The sequence below is a fragment of the Gopherus evgoodei genome, chromosome 8 (genome assembly GCF_007399415.2).
Source record: "Gopherus evgoodei ecotype Sinaloan lineage chromosome 8, rGopEvg1_v1.p, whole genome shotgun sequence".
In the NCBI taxonomy this organism is placed as follows: Eukaryota; Metazoa; Chordata; order Testudines; family Testudinidae; genus Gopherus; species Gopherus evgoodei.
In genome coordinates, this window is record NC_044329.1 from 19,234,124 (window position 1) to 19,252,407 (window position 18,284).

At 39.9% G+C, this 18,284-nt stretch overlaps 1 protein-coding gene across 2 annotated transcripts in view; it reads right to left on the reverse strand.

The window, feature by feature from the left end:
- Positions 1 to 12,293: 12,293 nt before the first annotated feature.
- Positions 12,294 to 18,284, reverse strand: part of SFXN1 (sideroflexin 1) — a 36,104-nt gene continuing 30,113 nt past the window's right edge. Inside the window, exons 9-11 of one of the 2 annotated variants that reach the window (XM_030573364.1) lie at positions 17,318 to 17,367; positions 16,419 to 16,466; positions 12,294 to 14,653 (exon numbers count right to left, since the gene is read on the reverse strand). In XM_030573364.1, the coding sequence (XP_030429224.1) occupies positions 14,557 to 14,653; positions 16,419 to 16,466; positions 17,318 to 17,367 (195 nt within the window). In that variant the 3' untranslated portion in view covers positions 12,294 to 14,556. Of the gene's footprint in view, positions 14,654 to 16,418; positions 16,467 to 17,317; positions 17,368 to 18,284 lie in introns of those variants that run through there. The other variant, XM_030573365.1, reaches the window with a different exon arrangement.

The following is an 18,284-nucleotide window of genomic DNA, read 5'->3' on the forward strand; positions in this document are numbered from 1 at the left end:
TACCAGGTTGGCCTAATCTGAATTTCAGTCCCAGTGTATCTTCTCTATTTTCCAAAAACATTCAATCCTTTTACTTTTAGACTCTTGCTGAAAAAAGAGTATAATGAAGACATCAAATTTATAGCTTTTTAAATGCCCTTTGAAAATTCTGCAGCTCGTACTAGTGCTAGTTGGAGTAGATGGCCTCTGCAGTGTGTAATGTAGAGTTTAGAGTTACACTTTTCTCTGAGTAAAGCTTGTACTCCACTTCCAGAGAAGTTTGTAGCTCCATCAAATGCACAAGCAGCCATCTCTTTGGGGTTCAATTTGCAAGCATTTAACTTTTCTAAGATGTGGGTTGTCAGTGATGCAGCCAATGTGTCTTCTATAACCTGAACATCTAGAAATTCATCTACTGGCCTACCACTGACATCAAGATAACATATACATTGACTTAATACTCGACACCCATTTGCTATGATGCATTCATCAGTCATGTATGCACATTTTCTGAATGCGGTGAGAGAGTTTTTCACTTTTTCAACTGCTGTGTCTTTCACTGTTTTACTGCATACTTCTAATCAACCAGTTGAGTTTCTTGCAGAAAGATAGTGAGCATTTGCTAGTCTTGGTTGGAACCAGTGTCCATTTTCAGGATTAACAAATGACAATGCACTTAACATTGCCCTCCAGTTTGCAGTGTGTGTTATCTCTTGCTTAAAGAGAAAGTATGATGTGACAGCCATGTGTATTTGAATAAATTGTGTTGTGTCTCCAGCATTTATAACAGCTTCATTAAATACTTCTAAAATTGGCTTTGACAATGACTGGTTTATAAGGCTTTCTACATGTTGATGCAGTCCAGAGGATTGATATTTTGCAGCCTTTTCACATAGTTTGTCAGTATTGGCTTTGCTGATCAGTCTGGCAAACCAAACTCCTCCAATACTGCATGCAGTTCTGGTCGCCCCCATCTTTTATGGAACAGCTTCCATATGAGGAGAGATTAAAAAGACTGGGATTTTTCAGGTTGGAAAGAGAGGACTAAGAGGGGATATGAGAGAGGTCTATAAAATCTTTACTGGTGTGGAGAAAGTGAATAAGCTCCTTCACATAACACAAGAACTGAGGGGTCACCCAATGAAATTAATAGGCAGCAGGTTTAAAATAAAGAAAAGGAAGTATTTCTTCACACAACGTCCAGTCAACCAGTGAACTTTTTGCCAGGGGCTGTTGTGAAGGCCAAGACTATAACAGGGTTCAAAAAAGAACTAGATAAGCTCATGGAGGATATGTCCATCAATGGCTATTAGCCCAGATGGGCAGGAAAGCAACACAAAGCTCTGAGAGCAACCGTTTGCCAGAAGCTAGAAGAGGATGACAGGCGATGGATCACTCAGTAATTTCCCTGTTCTGTTAAGCACCTGGCATTGGTCACTGTTGGAAGACAGAGTACTGGGCTACATGGACCACTGGTCTGACCCAATATGGCCATTCTTGTGTTCTTATGAAAAAAATAAGTATAATATAATAAAAATGTTTAGTATAGAAACTCCCAACACCAACCAAAACTGGTCACTTGGGCAACACAGCTCTATCTGCTCGATCCTTAGGCAGAGTAGGTGAATTCACGAAAATACCATCTTGTCCCAAAGCTTTCCCCCTACCCCTGGCTCATCATCAGCTGTCCAGGGGAAAGTTCATTCAGACCTTGCTTACAAATCATAATTTGAAATTATAAGGATGGCCAACAATGCCAAAATGAATATGCCAGCATTGTCAGAAAAAACAACAGCTGTGTGAAGCTAGTCGTTGTTCACACTTTTCAAACCTATTATACTTTTTCAGGTACAAGTATTTTATCATACATTGTATCTGCTTTTAAGGTGTGTATTAATGTTTCAATTTCAATTCAAATTTCCTAGCAGTGACTAAATTGGAAACACTGCACTAGTTGACCACTGTGGGGTGTTGTGGAAATTCAGGGTGTGTATGTGTAGGGAAATCACTGTTCTGTCCTGCTAGTTGGCTGAGCCCAGAAGCGGCACTCCACCAAGTGAAGCTATTCCAGATAAACGCTCTGCAGAAGTAACTGCTCAGTGTCATTCTCTTGCTCCTCCTCTACCCGTAGTTGTATTGCTACAGCCTTGGAAGCCATAGCTATAGCCATCTGGTTGCACAAATGATAATTGCTATGCATCAGCTTGTTTGTATTAATGACTGTCACAACTGTGGTGTTCAGCTGTGGGTCCTCCATGCTGCCTGACAGCAGTTAAAAAATGGCACTGGAAAAATATGGGTAAATTATTGGATGCCAGGGAGAGGAATCATGGAAGTTTGTTAGTCTGACCACAAGTCCCAGAATTCCTGCAGGTTCTGGCAGACAACCCACAATGCACTACCTGAAAACTCCCAGAGCTCTCTAGAGCTGAGTAGTAGAACAGTGCTGCAGGGGATAAATGTGCAGAATGCTGCACAGTTAACTCAAACAAACACAGCGCTCTGTGGACTTAATGATTAATAAGGACAGTGCCTCAAACAAGCATAACAAAGTGGTTTGAGTGAACCTCAGTTCAATATAGTTCATTTGTTGCACTTGGTTCAAAGTAATCCAGTGTAACATCCTCACGTAGAGAAGCCCTAAAACGTGCTCAGAGCTGGTTTACAGCTGCAGAAACAGATCCTATTTTAACTGATTTAAGCAAGGTGAAAGCACCTCTTGTCCGCACTCTAAGGAGATGGTACTTTTTCAGAGGAAGGCACTGAGCTACTTGGTTCAAGATTTTTAAATGCAAGTCTGGTTTGCTTTCCTTCTCCACCTGTCCTGCACTGTGTTCTCAAGACACATTGCCCTTCCCTCAGGGGAGTTGCTTTTGCTAGGGTCATACTTTCTAGGGACCTGTAGCATTCTCAGTGATCCCGGTAAGCGAAGGCTTCATTTCTTTGTCTCTTTTATTTATTAGAATGGCAGAAGACATTTCCATGAGTGATGGCGTTCTGCTACTTGGATGAGTTCTCAAACAGCATGGCCAGAAACACACTATATACAGAGACAGAACATTCTTCACTCCCTCTAACATTTGGTGTACTGTGTGGCTGGGAGGTGTTCTGTGATTCCACTGTTGACTGTAGGTAGGGGTGAACTTACTTAATCTTTCCTGTTGGTTAATTGTTTTCTTACATAAAGTAGCAGTAGGGCTGTGGGAAATATTTGCTTCAGAATCATCTGAAATAGAGTGAATTTAAATTCTATTGATACCCATAAATCTTTGTGCACAGTATTAGCCTCAGTTGGGACCCTTTCCTGAAGCTGGACTGTATTATATCCTTCTCCTCACAAACTCCCTCCAGCTGTCTCCCTTCCCTATCACACCTTAGAGACCCTTACCCTCAACTTACTATTTGTCTCCTTGAGGATATACCTCATCTGGTTTAGCCCTAGGGCTTGGGATCTACTGCCAGACGTGGCTTAGGCAGTGTCTGTTGGTTCCGTGCACTAGAAGGGGCACCAGATAAAAATCCCCTCAATCTTTAACAGTGTTCTAGGGGGTAATATGTGCTTGCTTCTTGCTCCCCTAAAATCCTGCCAACTAGATCCTCAAACACCACCCGGACCAAGGCTGAAGCAAAGAACAGGTCACAAGAGTCACATAAAGGCATCAAAACATGAAGAAAATGCTTAGCTGACATTGGGATGGAGCAAGGAAAGAGGGTTCTTGACTGCGCAGAATGTGTAGAACTTGATCATCTGCCATGGTTAGGCTCACTACCAAGCCCTCTGAAAAGGCTGTTATTAATTACTGTTATTCTCATGGTACAAAGCACCATAAAGTCACATCACAATGAGCAGTAAACGGCAATGGGATTATTGGTCAGCAATCTTCCTCCACGTTTTGTGATCTTCAAACAGCCTTGAGAAGAGTACTGTACTGCATCCTGTCCAGGCCTCCCCTGGGCTGGCGCCCACCCCTACAAAGCTTGTTGCAGCAATCTTCCTCATCCGACCTACATGTGTCGTCAACTGACATTTTTTCATCTGACTGTCTTGATATCAGGTATCACTCCAGTTAATTTTGGAAATTACCTTAGCCATGTATGATGTAACCTGGAGCAATCACTTGTGGCAGTTCAATTCAAAAGGCAGAAAGCCTCTTAATGCTCTGTTTCCTTCGCACCCATGTCTCACATGCGTATATCAAGATGCCGAGACTGCAGCAATTTCATTTTCCACTTCAGAGTAATATGTTTGCTTCTCTAAATGTGGCTGAATGTCATTAGAGTAGCAGTTGTGAGTCCAAATCCGTGTGAGATGTCCAAGGTTACGTCTACACTTGGAGCTAGGGGTGTGATTCCCAGCTCATGTAGACATGCTCTCATTGAGCATGTGGTCTAAAAATAGTAGTGTAGCCATGGTACTATGGGCTGCAGCAAGTGGCGGGCTAGCTGGCCCTAGCACAAACCTGTCCGGACCTCAGGGGGCAGCTAGTCCACGTCACTGCTTGCACCTGCCCATGATACTGCAGCTACACTACTATTTTTAGCAACCTAGCTCTCATTGGGTTAGCGTGACTATGTCTATGCATGCTGGAAATCACACCGCTGGCTCCAAGTGCAGGCGCAGCCTAAGTGATGTTTAGCATCCCTTATAATCATGTTACCCAGATATCTGAAGGACTCAATGCTTCCTCATATTTGGGTAAGAATATCTTTGTCATTTTTACAGACTTAGATCTTTTGTCTTGTCTTTCATTGTGAACAGGCTGTATAGTGGCTTATTTGTGTGGCCCATGCAAACCGAACACTTTCAGAGCAGTAGCCACGGTGCGAGACAAAGCAATACCACTGGGTCTGAGGATTTGGCCCATATTCTAGACAATGACTGTAATGTTCCAGGTTTATGAATACCTCTCACATTTGTTCCGTTTACAAGTAAAAGACAGTTTCTCTAGCTGACAGCACTGCAAACCCAAGATGGGATCAGAAAGACAAGCTGTGTTCTTTGACAGTAGCAATGACAAAGGTTCTGCAGCTGGAGGGTCACAATGGACAAATCATACTGGCATCTAGCACTCTTCCCACAGCACTATAAGATGGACTTGCCACATGAACAGCAGAAAAAAATTGTGAAGAATAATTTGTCAGAAAATTATACAGATTCAACACCCGAAGAGCAGGTCTGTTGAATAGGAAGTTAACATTTTATGTCATATTTCTCCCAAAGCCACACTAAATAGAGGAAGTTAGATTAGGGAAATCTTAGCTTGATGCAAAGGTTGTAGCAGAGCACAGGTTTCAGCTCTCTCTTGGGTGATACATTTCATCATCTAGTTCATGTATAGACACATCAGGATTTAGGACACTTTTATTGCTATGTTGTGGTATGACATTAAATACCTACCTAAATCTGCTCTGCCTTTCACCTTCTGTGTCATCAACAATTGTGTAGAAAGGGTACAAAATGCAGCAAAATCAGAATTCTTCATCCACTCTGACTGATGGTACCACCTTTGCATAGGAGGAAGTGAAGGTGAAAAGCACAGGACTGTTGGGCCTTTCTATTATTTGGATTAACTATAAATTTTTTCTGGGGGCGGAGGAAAGCTTATTTTAAGCATTCCAGTGGAAAACATGTTGGATAGGCAGCGAAATCTGCACTAGCAATCCCAGCTCTAAAAGGCAGCCACCACTCATTAAATGCTAAATTATCCTTTAGGTTTCCAGGGCAATATAACTTGACCTTTAACTAGAACTCTATCTGTATTAGGAAACAAGGGTTGTGCAGGTCCCTGGAGGGATCTTCTAAAGGGAAGTTTCACTGCATTTTGTTTTTCAGTGTGCAATGTGTGAGACATTTTATGAAACAAAATAGTCTGAAAACACTGTTAAGCGACATGCTATTTAGTTTTATTTCAGTTTCCTTCCATTTGCTATATATCATTAATAAATGTCAGTTAGGATTATTTTGTCTATTTATTGCACATGCTATTTAGGTCCTTTCCCTATCATAGCTCAGTCAATATACTTTATGCTTCCAATCACTTCACATTTGAACCTGCCCATGCAGAACCTAATAGCCATTGATGGACCTTTCCTCCATGAACCTATCTAGTTCTTTTTTGAACCCTGTTATAGTCTTGGCCTTCACAATGTCCTCTGGCAAGGAGTTCCACAGGTTGACTATGCATTGTTTGGAAAAATACTTCCTTTGTTCGTTTTAAACCTGCTGCCTATTAATTTCATTTGGTGACCCCTAGTTCTTGTGTTATGAGGAGTAAAAAACCACACCCTTACTTACTTTCTCCATACCAGTAATGATTTTATTGACCTCTACCATATCCCCCAGTTGTCTTTTTTCAAAGCTGAAAACTCCCTCTTTTTAATCTCTTCTCATATGGCAGCCTTTCTAGACCCCTAATAATTTTTGTTGCCTTTTACTGAACCTTTTCCAATTCCAATATAAAATCATGCCACCTGCTATTAAGCTTGCCTAACATTTCATATTATAAAACCTTCTTTTCAATTGCTTATAACTTAGGCAAATTTTAGCTGTTTGGGCTGAAAATTTTCATGGCAGGTGTCTGCCTTAGAATGTTATTATTTTTTTTTTTTGAAAATTTCAGTTACAATGGTTTAGCTGTTTCTAAGACTGAAGCCTGAGAAACGTACATTATTTTGGGTATGTTAAAAATTTCTAGTGACCTTATCTTTGAATGGCTGTAGTACCCCCAGGCTGTGAACTAGAGACTTGAAATTTGACAAGGGGGTGACCTTTGTGTCAGGGATGTGCCTTTTGCCACCCATGTGAAAATCTCCCTAAATATGGCCAAGTTATAAACCTCCAGAAACATTGCAGCTTGCAAATACTCAGACTTTTCATTTTAGCAGCTAAAAACCCAGCCTTCAGAGAGCAAAGTGAATGTGCACCATCCTCACTATAAGCAACTGAGCATGCTGCAGCCCAGAAGTATATAGGTGAAGCTGGACTTTCCCTATAATTGCATTTGCATGTGTAACGGGTTTGATGAAGGCAATATGCTAATATCAGGCACGGTCTTTTCCTCCCCCTTCCTGTACCTCAGCTTCTCTTGTTGCTGTAGTACAGACCAGTTTTTTTCAGGACTATATATTACACAGAGTTAAATTTCTATTAAAAAGAGAGTGACAAAATCTCTAAGAGAAAGTTTACTAAATTTCTCTCTCCACATGCAGATGTATGTGACTGCATAAGTTTACTTATAACCCTAAAAAAAAATGTATTATCAATAATGCTTCTAAAGACACTATCATGACTTCCCCCACAAGTTTTAGTCTTGTTACTATCACAAGTTCAAATGCAAAATATAATTATGCATGTGCACATACATATACTGGGCTCTTCTCTGGGAAAATTTATCCTTCTCAGTCTCTGTGGAATGGCATCCACACCCAGGGCCGGCTCCAGCTTTTCTGCCGCTCCAAGCGGCCAAAAAAAAAGATGAGAGGCGGCAGCTCAATCGCACCACTTCTTTGGCGGCAATTCGGCTGTGGGTCCCCTGTCTCTTCCCCTTCAGTGGCAATTCAGTGGCAGCTCAAAGAGGAAGAGAAGGAATGAGGGGCCCGCCGCTGAATTGCCGCAGAAGACCTGGACATGCCGCCCCTTTAAATTGGCAGCCCCAAGCACCTGCTTCCTACACTGATGCCTGGAGCCGGCCCTGTCCACACATCATCTGTAGAGCATGCAAGCTTCTTAACATCTGGGAAACATGCAATAATCCTACACTCTCCTTCAGACTCCCTTTGAATACATTCTGTTCAGAACCACCCTACTGCTGAGATTCTCAGCCTGTCTCCCAGTTTTCATCTATAAACTCCTCCCCTTGAGTCCCCACTGCTTCAACATTTGGAGAGTGACTCTGGGTGTGTCCTGCCAGGCTGCTTGCCCACAATGGAAATCACCCAAGTAGCTTCAAACAGCTAATGAGCATGCCCAGTACTGGCCATACCCACTTTCAAAATGATTCTGGCCCATCCAGCAATGTCTGCAGGCACAGTGTCTGCAACCACACAATCCTGCACAAAACCAAACCAAGAAATTATATTAAGGAGGGTGATGGTGATTACTCCTTTGGGGGTTAGAGGGAAACATGAGGTGACATCATCAATAGCAGTGCTGTAATTAAAACAAAAATTGAAAAAGTAAAAAAACAAACAAACCCACTTTTATTTCAGAGCTATTGTCATAACTAAGCCCTGGAAAAATTAATGATGCAACTGAATGAGCCATTTCCCGGAGTCGGAGAGGTGGTTTTAATTACTTCAGCAAACTATCTTTTCTGTAGCTCTGCTGCCTTATCAACACATATCCAGAGCTTCGAGTATTTTAGAGTATGGTCAGTCTTTAAATCAATGACTCTCAGCCTTTCAGACTACTGTACCCCTTTCAGGAGTCTTGTGTACCCCCAACTTTCATGTCACTTAAAAACTACTTGCTTACAAAATCAGACATAAAAATACAAAACACACTATTAACTGAAAAATTGCTTACTTTCTCATTTTTACCATATAATTATAAAATGAATCAACTGGAATATAAATATTGTTCTTACACTACAGTGTATAGTATATAAAGCAGTATAAACAACTCGTGTGAACTTTTGGTTTGCACTGACTTCGCTAGTGCTTTTCATGTTGGAAAACCAGGCAAATATCTAGATGAGTTGATGTGCCCCCCAGTAAGACTTCTGCATATCCTCAGGGGTACGTGTACATGTACCCCTGGTTGAGAACTGCTGCTCTAGATGCATGTGTAGGTCGCATGCTGGCAATGCAGCATTTACTGGTGTAAATATGGGAAAAAATAATGCCCAGTGGGGAGAATACATAGTTTTTCCTTTCTGCTCCTTTTATATCTCCTGCATTGGCTACCCCCCTCTTTTGCTTAAGAGGAAAAAACAATCAGTATGCTACATATTAGCTTAGTTTTGTGGAAGATGCTGCCCTCTAGTGGGCCTCATGAACAAGCCAGCATTGCTTCTAAATTTAAGTAGGAATTCAGCATGTAAAAACTGAAATACGGGTATATGTGATTGTGACTTTTTCTTTCTATTTGTGAGCGTACTTAGAGCGTATCTTAGCATTTTCTATTGCTGTCCATCACTGTGTTGTCTGTCTGCCTTCAGGCACAGGCCAAATATTGCCCCCAAAGAGCTCTGCCAACACATCTCAATCCTGACCTCCAATACAACTCAGCCAGGAGTGAGCAAGATTTTTCTTTTCTCGCTGTGGTTGGTAGTTTTGTGACATGAGAATGGAAAGGGAGTTTGATTATTTATTCCTATGTGACCCAATCAAGGATTTGAGCCAAATGTTCAGAGAGTAAATATGAGTGCTTACAACTTAGTCTCTGTGATACCCACTGTAATTTTTTACAAAGAACTAAAGCTGCACGACATAGTCATGTAAACATTAAGGACACATGTTGCTTTAACTCCACTTAGGTATTATATTCTAACTGGAATGACACAGTTCATGTTCCGAATGGGGAGTTATGTTGATTTTCTTTCAGTCTGTCTCCATTAAGCGTAAATGGAGGTGTTCATTGAATGTACAATATTCAGCATAAAAAGAGCTGCAAAATACATGTAATGTGAATATAGATTTGAGTTTTTCCAGTTTTTATATTATATAAATCATCTCTCTCTATATATAGATAGAGATAGATAGAGACAACAAAAAAGAAAATGTAGAGGTCCAGAATAAAGGAATGCACTGCATCAAACACACAAACAAGAGAGAGAAAGGCCCCCTTTATAAAACTGTAAGCAGGTCAGAAGTCCCAGTTAAAAATTGTCATGTTGATAAGGTTCAACCACATATATTTAACTGGGCTAAAGGCTTCAACAGTCCAAGGTTTTAATCTTGTGTAAAGACAGGTTAGATTCCATCTAGCTTTCAGCACAACTGTGTAACCATGTCAAGAGACAACTGTTGTAAATGGGTCATCTATCTTAGCCCTGGTCTATACTAGGGGGTGGGACTGATCTAAGTTATGCAACTTCAGTTACATGAATAACGTAACTGAAGTTGACGTATTTAGATTGACTTACTATGGTGTCTTCACCGTGGTGAGTCGACTACTGCCGCTCCCATCGACTGTGCTTGCGCGTCTCGCAGTGGTGGAGTACAGGAGTCGATGGGAGAGGGCTCGCGGGTTGATTTATTGCGTCTAGACTAGACGCAATAAATCGATCTCCACTGGATTGATCGCTGCCCGCCGAGAGAGAGAAGCCCAAAACAAAGTAATCTACCACTAGTCCTGAAAGAGATACCATTTATTCTATTTTACTATTTCTGTGTGATCAATGAAAGGGGCTCTAGTTAACCTCTTTGGAAATCTAGGTGGGTTCTGATTTTTCTAGTATCTTAATAACTGAGATACAAACCTGACTAAATTCTGGCAAAAGAAAGAAAAACCTTTCAAAAAACCCTATGTATAAAGCTTATGAGTAAGTGGCAGATCATATCCTCCATTTGCCCTAACAGAGTATGTTCAGATCACTTCCAGTAAAGTCAGCATATCAGCATCAGAGACTTGCTGTTAATGAAGGAACACAAGTTAGTTTTCATGCAGTCTCTTCTAGATGGCACAGCAGAATTTATTTAACTATGATGCATCAGGTACCTGGACAGGCCTATTATTCACTTATAGCCAAACCCCTGACCCTGCTCCCTGGTGGGAGTTCGAGGGCTGGATAAAAATGTCTGACTCGCTGGAAGTGGCCCGTGGGCTGTAGTTTGCCCACTTCTGCGCCAGGCACTATCTGCAATACAAATGTATGCATCAGTTACACAAACACAATTGTTACCTCTTCACAAAATCATTTTCTTCTCTATCACCAGATGGGAGTAAAGAGTAAAACCACAAGAACAGAGTTTTCACTCCAGAGGTAAACCTACCCAAGTCCCTCCATCCATCGTTTGCATCACTGCAGGACCTCCACGACTCAGAGCTCTGTGGAGGGGCTTCTTCAGGCTACAAGGAAAAGAGGAAGTTTGCGATGGAGATGGTGTTACTCTTACCATAATGCCCCAAATGTGCCCAGGATGGAGGCAGGTGCTTAAAATCACATATTAAAAGCATCTCCGTTCTATACGGAGAAGGAATGATCAAGCTCATGATCAAATTCATGAATTTCCATGAAATTTAGGATTGGAACTTCCTTTACCTTATGCTCCTAGCAGATAAACAATTGTATGTCTGAAATAGGCATTTATGTACAGGATACAGGTTTCCATGGGAGAAATGCCACCAACCATAGAAATTTTGCCTGCTTAAGGACTGATTAACATTCTGCAGACCCTCCATCCATCCTATGCATACATACCAACTGCAAAGTCTACCTAAGGTACCATGCTATTAAGGAAGATTAAAATCCTAAGAAACCAAAGTGGAACGTCTGGGTAACATCATGCAGACAGGAACTTTTGTTTAGTATTGTAGATGACTTCTAGTGCCCTAAATTTGAATTTGTTTCTTGGTACTCAGAGATAAATTTTCCTGGGGCAAAGTCTGTTTGTACGCGATGAAATGTGACAGATTGACGTACGAAAAGACTAGACATATCAGCAAATATGCCAAATTGGTACATGGTTATATAGAGGCTGCTATTGTAAACTGAAAGTTCCAAAATTTCAATTCATTGTGCCACTTGAAAATTTAGAACCTCCAACATGACAGCAGAAAATATGTGGGCTTTTTTTTTGGTGCAAGTACTGTTGGCATGAAATGTTCTTATATATCGGTAGAGGGCTGACAGCCTGGGAATGAACGACTGAGACTGCCACTGAATTTCAAAGGCATAGCTGGGAGTTAGGCATTCACCTCCTGGTAAAAGTCCATGGAAGCTGGGTGCACAACTGCCCTACATGCCTTTGAACTCCTCTCCCCCATGTGCTTTTATTGTTTAACACTGCACAAGTATGTTTTGTTTTTAAATATTAGTTAAATAAACACGTGGGATCTTTCAGCTATGAGTCCAAATATTGTCAATATTAATATTCAGATTTTCTCCTATGACAAATTTACATTAGAGTTGTACCTGCCTAAGACTATTAAAGAAGTTGCAAAACAATTATTTATGATGGCCCAAGCCATTATAAGCTTTATTGAAGCTTATCAATCAAGAAGCTTTATTGATTGCTTTATTATGAATTTTCAGACCTCAGCACTCAAAGCTTCTGAGGTGCAAAAGATGATGAGCTGGAGTCGACTACACCATAAAATTCAATGTACAAAAATCTATATTTAGAAGACAATACAAGAAGAGAAAAATCAATTAATTTCAGTCTGAGTTTATTTAATATTTTTCTAGTTCACTTTAAATGGAACATTAACTCCATCAATACTGGAAAGACATTGTGATAATACTTAAATTAAAAATGTACTCAGTCACTGCATCACTAAAAATTATATTCCCCAAGTGGAAATATAACTATTTTTCTAGTTTTAAGTAAGAGTTATTGCACTTAACTTGGAAATATTTTTTTAAAAACATTCTATTTCTAGCAGATCAGTATAAATTGTCTGATCTTTATACTATTTTGTTCTGCTTAACAATATCATGAAACTGTACAGATCCTAGTTCTGTAGAAAAGCATTAATAGACTGAAGCTTCAAAAAAGAAAGTTAACAAAAAAAAATATACCCATGATTTTTTTTTCTCCTCAGATCTATACTTTGGTCACTGAAGAATCTCCTTTATTGAACTGAAATCTATCAATAATATCCTTTAAACTTGGTTATATCGTTTATATAGAACATTTCACATAAAATATATCTGATTGCAAGAGTTCAAAAATCAATGGGTGGAGAAATGGCATGTTTAAAAATGAGACAAACTCCTTTAAATAGGAAATTGTAATCATTAAATAAATTCCTTCCTGGCTTCTCTGCTGATGTGTGTACACTTCTACATGTATTCCTAAATCATTCAAGCATAAAACAATTTTTTTGGAATTTATGTTTTTTTCATTTCTTCTCATGCAGAACTATTTATTGCAATAAAATATGTCTAGAGTCAGAATTCACAGGGAAAGCAGCTCACTCCCAACTAGAAAGGTTAAGACAAAAATGTGAAGGTAGATAATTACAGAAGAAATGCAGATAAGGCTTAGTGGCATTCAAGGAGACTAAAGCTTCAGATCTGTTAATCCTTTCAGATCAAACATAAACATTACAAGCTATCAAACAAATCTCTGCTTTATGAGAAAAGTCACTCTGATCACAGTAAAGCAAAATCTGCCACTAGACTGTTCTCTAAACTTCCAGACATTAGCTGTTATATAGTCGCGCATAACAACATACTGTCAGTAAAACACTCACCAAGCATTATGTATATTACTTTGAACATCTAGAAATGTGGAACAAAATTCTCTGCTGGTGCAAACTGGCACAGTGTCAGTGGATTAGCATAAATCTGTCCCAGTGGAGAATTTGGCTCTTTCAGCTCTCTAATGTTACATTAAATATACTGTATATTAAATATAGGTGGGCCTTGATAATACAACGGGTGTGTATTGGATACACTGAGAATATGGTGAAATGTAATAGAAAGTGGTCAGTAATTTTGTGCAGTAATTGATTAAAACAGCAGCATACAATATATTTCCTTTGTGCTTTTCCAGGAACAAAGAGGCTGGCCAAACAATCATCATATGAAAAAAGGTTAGGCAGATTGTACTTGCTGCAATATTGATCACTCAGAAAACAAGAGCACTCTTAAAAGACTGAACACAGCAGGATTGTATGTCCTGAATGTAGTTAAAAAGGAAACCGCAGGAACTTTCCATGAAATTTGAAGATTATAAGACATAAGAAAATAAAGCAAAATAAAATTAACTGCTGCTGCCATTTACTAGAAATGGCAAATGAGGCTAATAGGGCATGGCTGTTCTTTTAGCTTACTCTTATGAGGTTAACACTGGACAGGGAGAGCCTGAAGAAAAGGATTTGTGGTCACAACTTCAACCATGGGGCCAAAGACATTTACAAAGAGACATCTGCCCTACATTGAAGGGAAAATCTAAGTTCCTTCCCACTCTGAGTGGAACAGGTTGCCAACCCTCCAGGATTGTCCGGGTATCTCCAGGAATTAAAGATTAACCTTTAATTAAAGATTATGTCATGTGATGAAATCTCCAGGAATTCGTCCAATCAAAGTTGGCAACCCTAGAAATAGGTAGCAAATCTCAGAAAAGATCATCTGATTTTCTTTGTGAGCTTGATTCCCCACCCCCCTTTTGAGGAGTTTTGTCTTTAGAAGCTTGCAAGCTAATGTAAACATTTTGGATATGTGCGGTTAAACTTTCAGTTAAAAAAACTGACGGCTACAAAGTGGGCAATACAACAGTAATGAGTTTGTGATTTAAGATAATTTTATCATAATTTTTTAAAATATATTTATATAAAATAACATGGATGGTCAAAATTGTTTAACAATAAAAGGGTAGGTCAAAATAGAGTTCTCTTCACCAACATTGGCACACAATTAAAAAAGGAGCTCACGAGATTCTCCTAGAAGGGTATCTACCTTCCTCGAATTATAATCCTTTATTAAAGTACACACGTTCTAAACCAGGGCTGAACTCTTGGATCTTGGCTCGCAATTCTGGCTCCAAGCGTGTTACGGACATGGAACTAAACAAAAGAAAGATAGTAAAATGAGTACACATAAAAATGTTTGGATCTAAAATAAAAAAAGATGATGAATCTGCTCAAGGCTTTTTGGACTAGGAAAGCTGGTTCTGGATCTATTTTTCCCTCCTAATATGATGTTCTTAGATCAGAAGCAAAATAACTTAACTTGCTTGGTAATGAGATGTTCTGCCTATTCAAGAAATAGCTGTTGCTCTAGTATCTTGGACTTCAACCGTGATGGTTAGGTTCTCATGTAAATGTAGTGCTGGAAGATACAAACTATACCCTTTTACGAGACTTTCAAAAAATAGTGTATTTGGCTGCTTTTGACGACTGTGTTATTTTATTCTGTTGAATCAAAGGAACTAGTCTGTAGACGCAACATTTATTTTTCATTTGTAAAATGAACTCATTTGACAAGACATGTAACAGCTGCAATTTCTTAAATACATTTTTTTTAAATTAATTTCCTTATAAAATTAGTGAGTCAACTCAGGACACATGAAGGTGAATTTCAAGAAGCACTGATCTGACTCAGAAATAGCATGTGCTCACTACACTGACTTGCCAGTGCAACTGTGTCAATCCAGCTCAACATAGCCCTGCCGTGTTCCTTGCTATTGCAGCTCTTCGGCCTGTTCTTAGCTAGGAGGGCAAACAATGTGTAACTGCATTGTTGGAATCAAGGGAGTTACACCAGTGTAAAAATTATGTAAGTGAAATGAGAATGAAACCCAGGGTTTCCAGAAGAGAAAAGCCGGTGAACTCACCCACTAACTTTGTTAACCAACTAACCTCCAGTTGCAACATTTAAATCACATTAAGTATTTTTTCCACTTGATGCAGTAATCATGACTTCCATTAATGACAAAAGGAAAGAACACATGTCAGTGGAGTTTTTACACCAAGTTTGCATAATGTATTGCATTTGAGCTGACCTTAATATTTAGTCTTTTCAGGCTGCTTCAGGATCTCATGGACAATGAATGTCAGCTCCATGTTTATTTTCAAACAAAGCTAATGGTTCTGAGACATATTAACATGGATGAGGCTCTTACCTGGGGACAATCTTATTACTCAAACTACAAATAAAGCACACACACTTCAGGTGGCATCCATTCAGTGCGAGTTTTCAATTGAAAAAAATGGATCTCACCATTTTCATACATTAAAATGATGCCACCACCTTAAGGCACAAATATGCATCCTTTTGAGCACATCATCTTCCCCTCTTTGAATCCCTCTATTGGTTCCTCACTGTGCTGTGCATCAGATCCAAGCTCCTTGTCCTGACATTCAAGGCCTCACATTATTCAACCCCAATATATATGTCCAACTGTTTCCTTTTCTCCATTCACCCCATTCTCTCTGTTCCATCACTGATGCCCACTTTAACATCTCCTTTGCATCCCCTCCACTCCTGCTTCTGTATCTTCTTCAGATCTGCCCCACAACAGGAATGCCTTCTCAAACCCCAAGTCCTCCCCTCTCATTCAAACCCCTCCTAAAACTCATTTCTGACACCTAGCCTATCAGAAGTTAAACTCCACGCCCCAACTAAACAGAACTATTAATAAGCGCACCTGCCTTACTAAATAACTGTGGCAATTGTCTTCTCTTTCCTCCCATATGTCATATGTGAATTTAGATTGTATGCTCTTTGAGGCGGTGGTGAGGGGGGCGGCATTGATTTACTTTTTGCTGTGGAACGTCTTGCATGCTTCAGGGCTCTCAACATTAAAAGAATAAAAAAACCCACATGTACCTTTTTTGAGGAAACAATGCACAGCACAGAGGTGTAGCAAACACCAAACTATAAAAGACAAAAAGAAGATTACAATATTTAGGGTAGAATCATACTTTTCCAAAAAACATTGCTAGACACACAATTCAATCATTTTATTCTCTTTTCTTCTCAAGGATGGCAGGGCTCAGTCCTGTGACATGAAGTCAATTCTTCACTGCCTTGCACTATGTGTAGTCATTTACACCTATACAGAGTGCAAAGACGGTGCAAAGCACTATCACCCATATAAAGCAGTAAAAATCTGATTTGGTGACATTTCACATCCACTTTGCATAGATGTAAGTGATGAACAAGAGGTTAGGCAATGAATAATCAAGCCCCTTGTTGACTTCCATGTGAGTTGAGAGCATTCACAACATTACAGGAATAGGTTCTATATGATCACCTGTTTAGGCAGTGGTCAAAACAGCAAAGAATCCTGTGGCACCTTATAGACTAACAGACGTTTTGGAGCATGAGCTTTCGTGGGTGAATACCCACTTCCTCAGATGCCTGAGCCACCACCTGTATCCCCTTCTGCCCCCTTTCTTTGCTGGTTATATCTACATTTGTAATTTCTCCATGCTGATGGCTACCATAAAAGAAGCAATGGAAGCAAGAGATTCGTGATTCATTTTTAAAAAAACGAAGAGGTAATACGATATAGAATATATCATTTACATCTGCTCAATCGCGTTAGCACCTCATCTCACAGAAGGAATGAATCGTTGTAAACGAGTAAACGAGTAAATGAGTAAAGCTCATTGGCTTTACTGCCTAAAAACATACAGCCTTGATTTGCAAATTGTGCCTCTTTACATCTTCCAAGGAAGCTATAGTCACACTTGTTCAAAATAGTAGACAAGAAACTCACTCACCAGACTCCAACTAATCCAACTTGAATGGGGGCACTCATCCATGGGAACCGCTGTGTTAAAAATAATTATTACATAGTGAATCAAGTGTGCTTTTCCCTCCCCACAGTTTTGGAGATTTCATGTACTCATAAGAGAGGGACTGACAGCTGCTAAGAGCTAAACATTGTGCAGATATACTGCGCAAGTTCTCCCCACAGCTTTGCCAGCACACTTCAATCCTGACCTCTAACATTGCTAAATTTGAGGGCCTGGTCCCAAGTCCTCTGAAGTCAGTGGAAAGATCCCCATTGACATCAATGTGTATTGGATCAGATCTGAATAAGTCTCCACTAGGAACTAGATTAATAGATGGCTGACAACCCACTTTGCTCATGACCGGATTCTGATTTGAGTCTAGGGCCCAGTTCCATGGTGAGACCACTTTGCGCTGCACTGCTTCAGAATGTAGCAGCAGCATCAGTGTCTGGCCCTGAGAGGATCAGCCCAGTGAAAACAGAACCATATGGCAGAGTAGAGGCTCATATGCTGCCCATCTTCCTACCAACATAAGGAATTTGGTCAAGACAGCCCTATGCTGTATTGAATCCTGGCTATTGTTTCAATCTGTTCTGCACCCTCAGGTTGCTCTAACTTATGCCTGAGGATTTGCCAGCAACTGCTTAAGGATCATGGGAGTGCCAAGGTAAGGTTTTGCACCAGCCTCTCTCCTCACCCCTTGATTTGCTATGTATGCTTCTCAGCTATCGCTGAGGTTCTGGCTCTAAATTCCTATGGATAAAACTAGTACTGTGCAATCGTGCGAGGGAATCACTCCTTTTACAATTAAAGAAAAACATAAAATAGAAGCTGTGATTTGTTTAGCAAAGCAAATTTTTTTTTATATAAATGTGATATTTATGGCTGGTTCATCTCTATTGCACTTTCTTTTGCAAATCTCATCAAATGTACTTGGAAAGAAGACAAAACT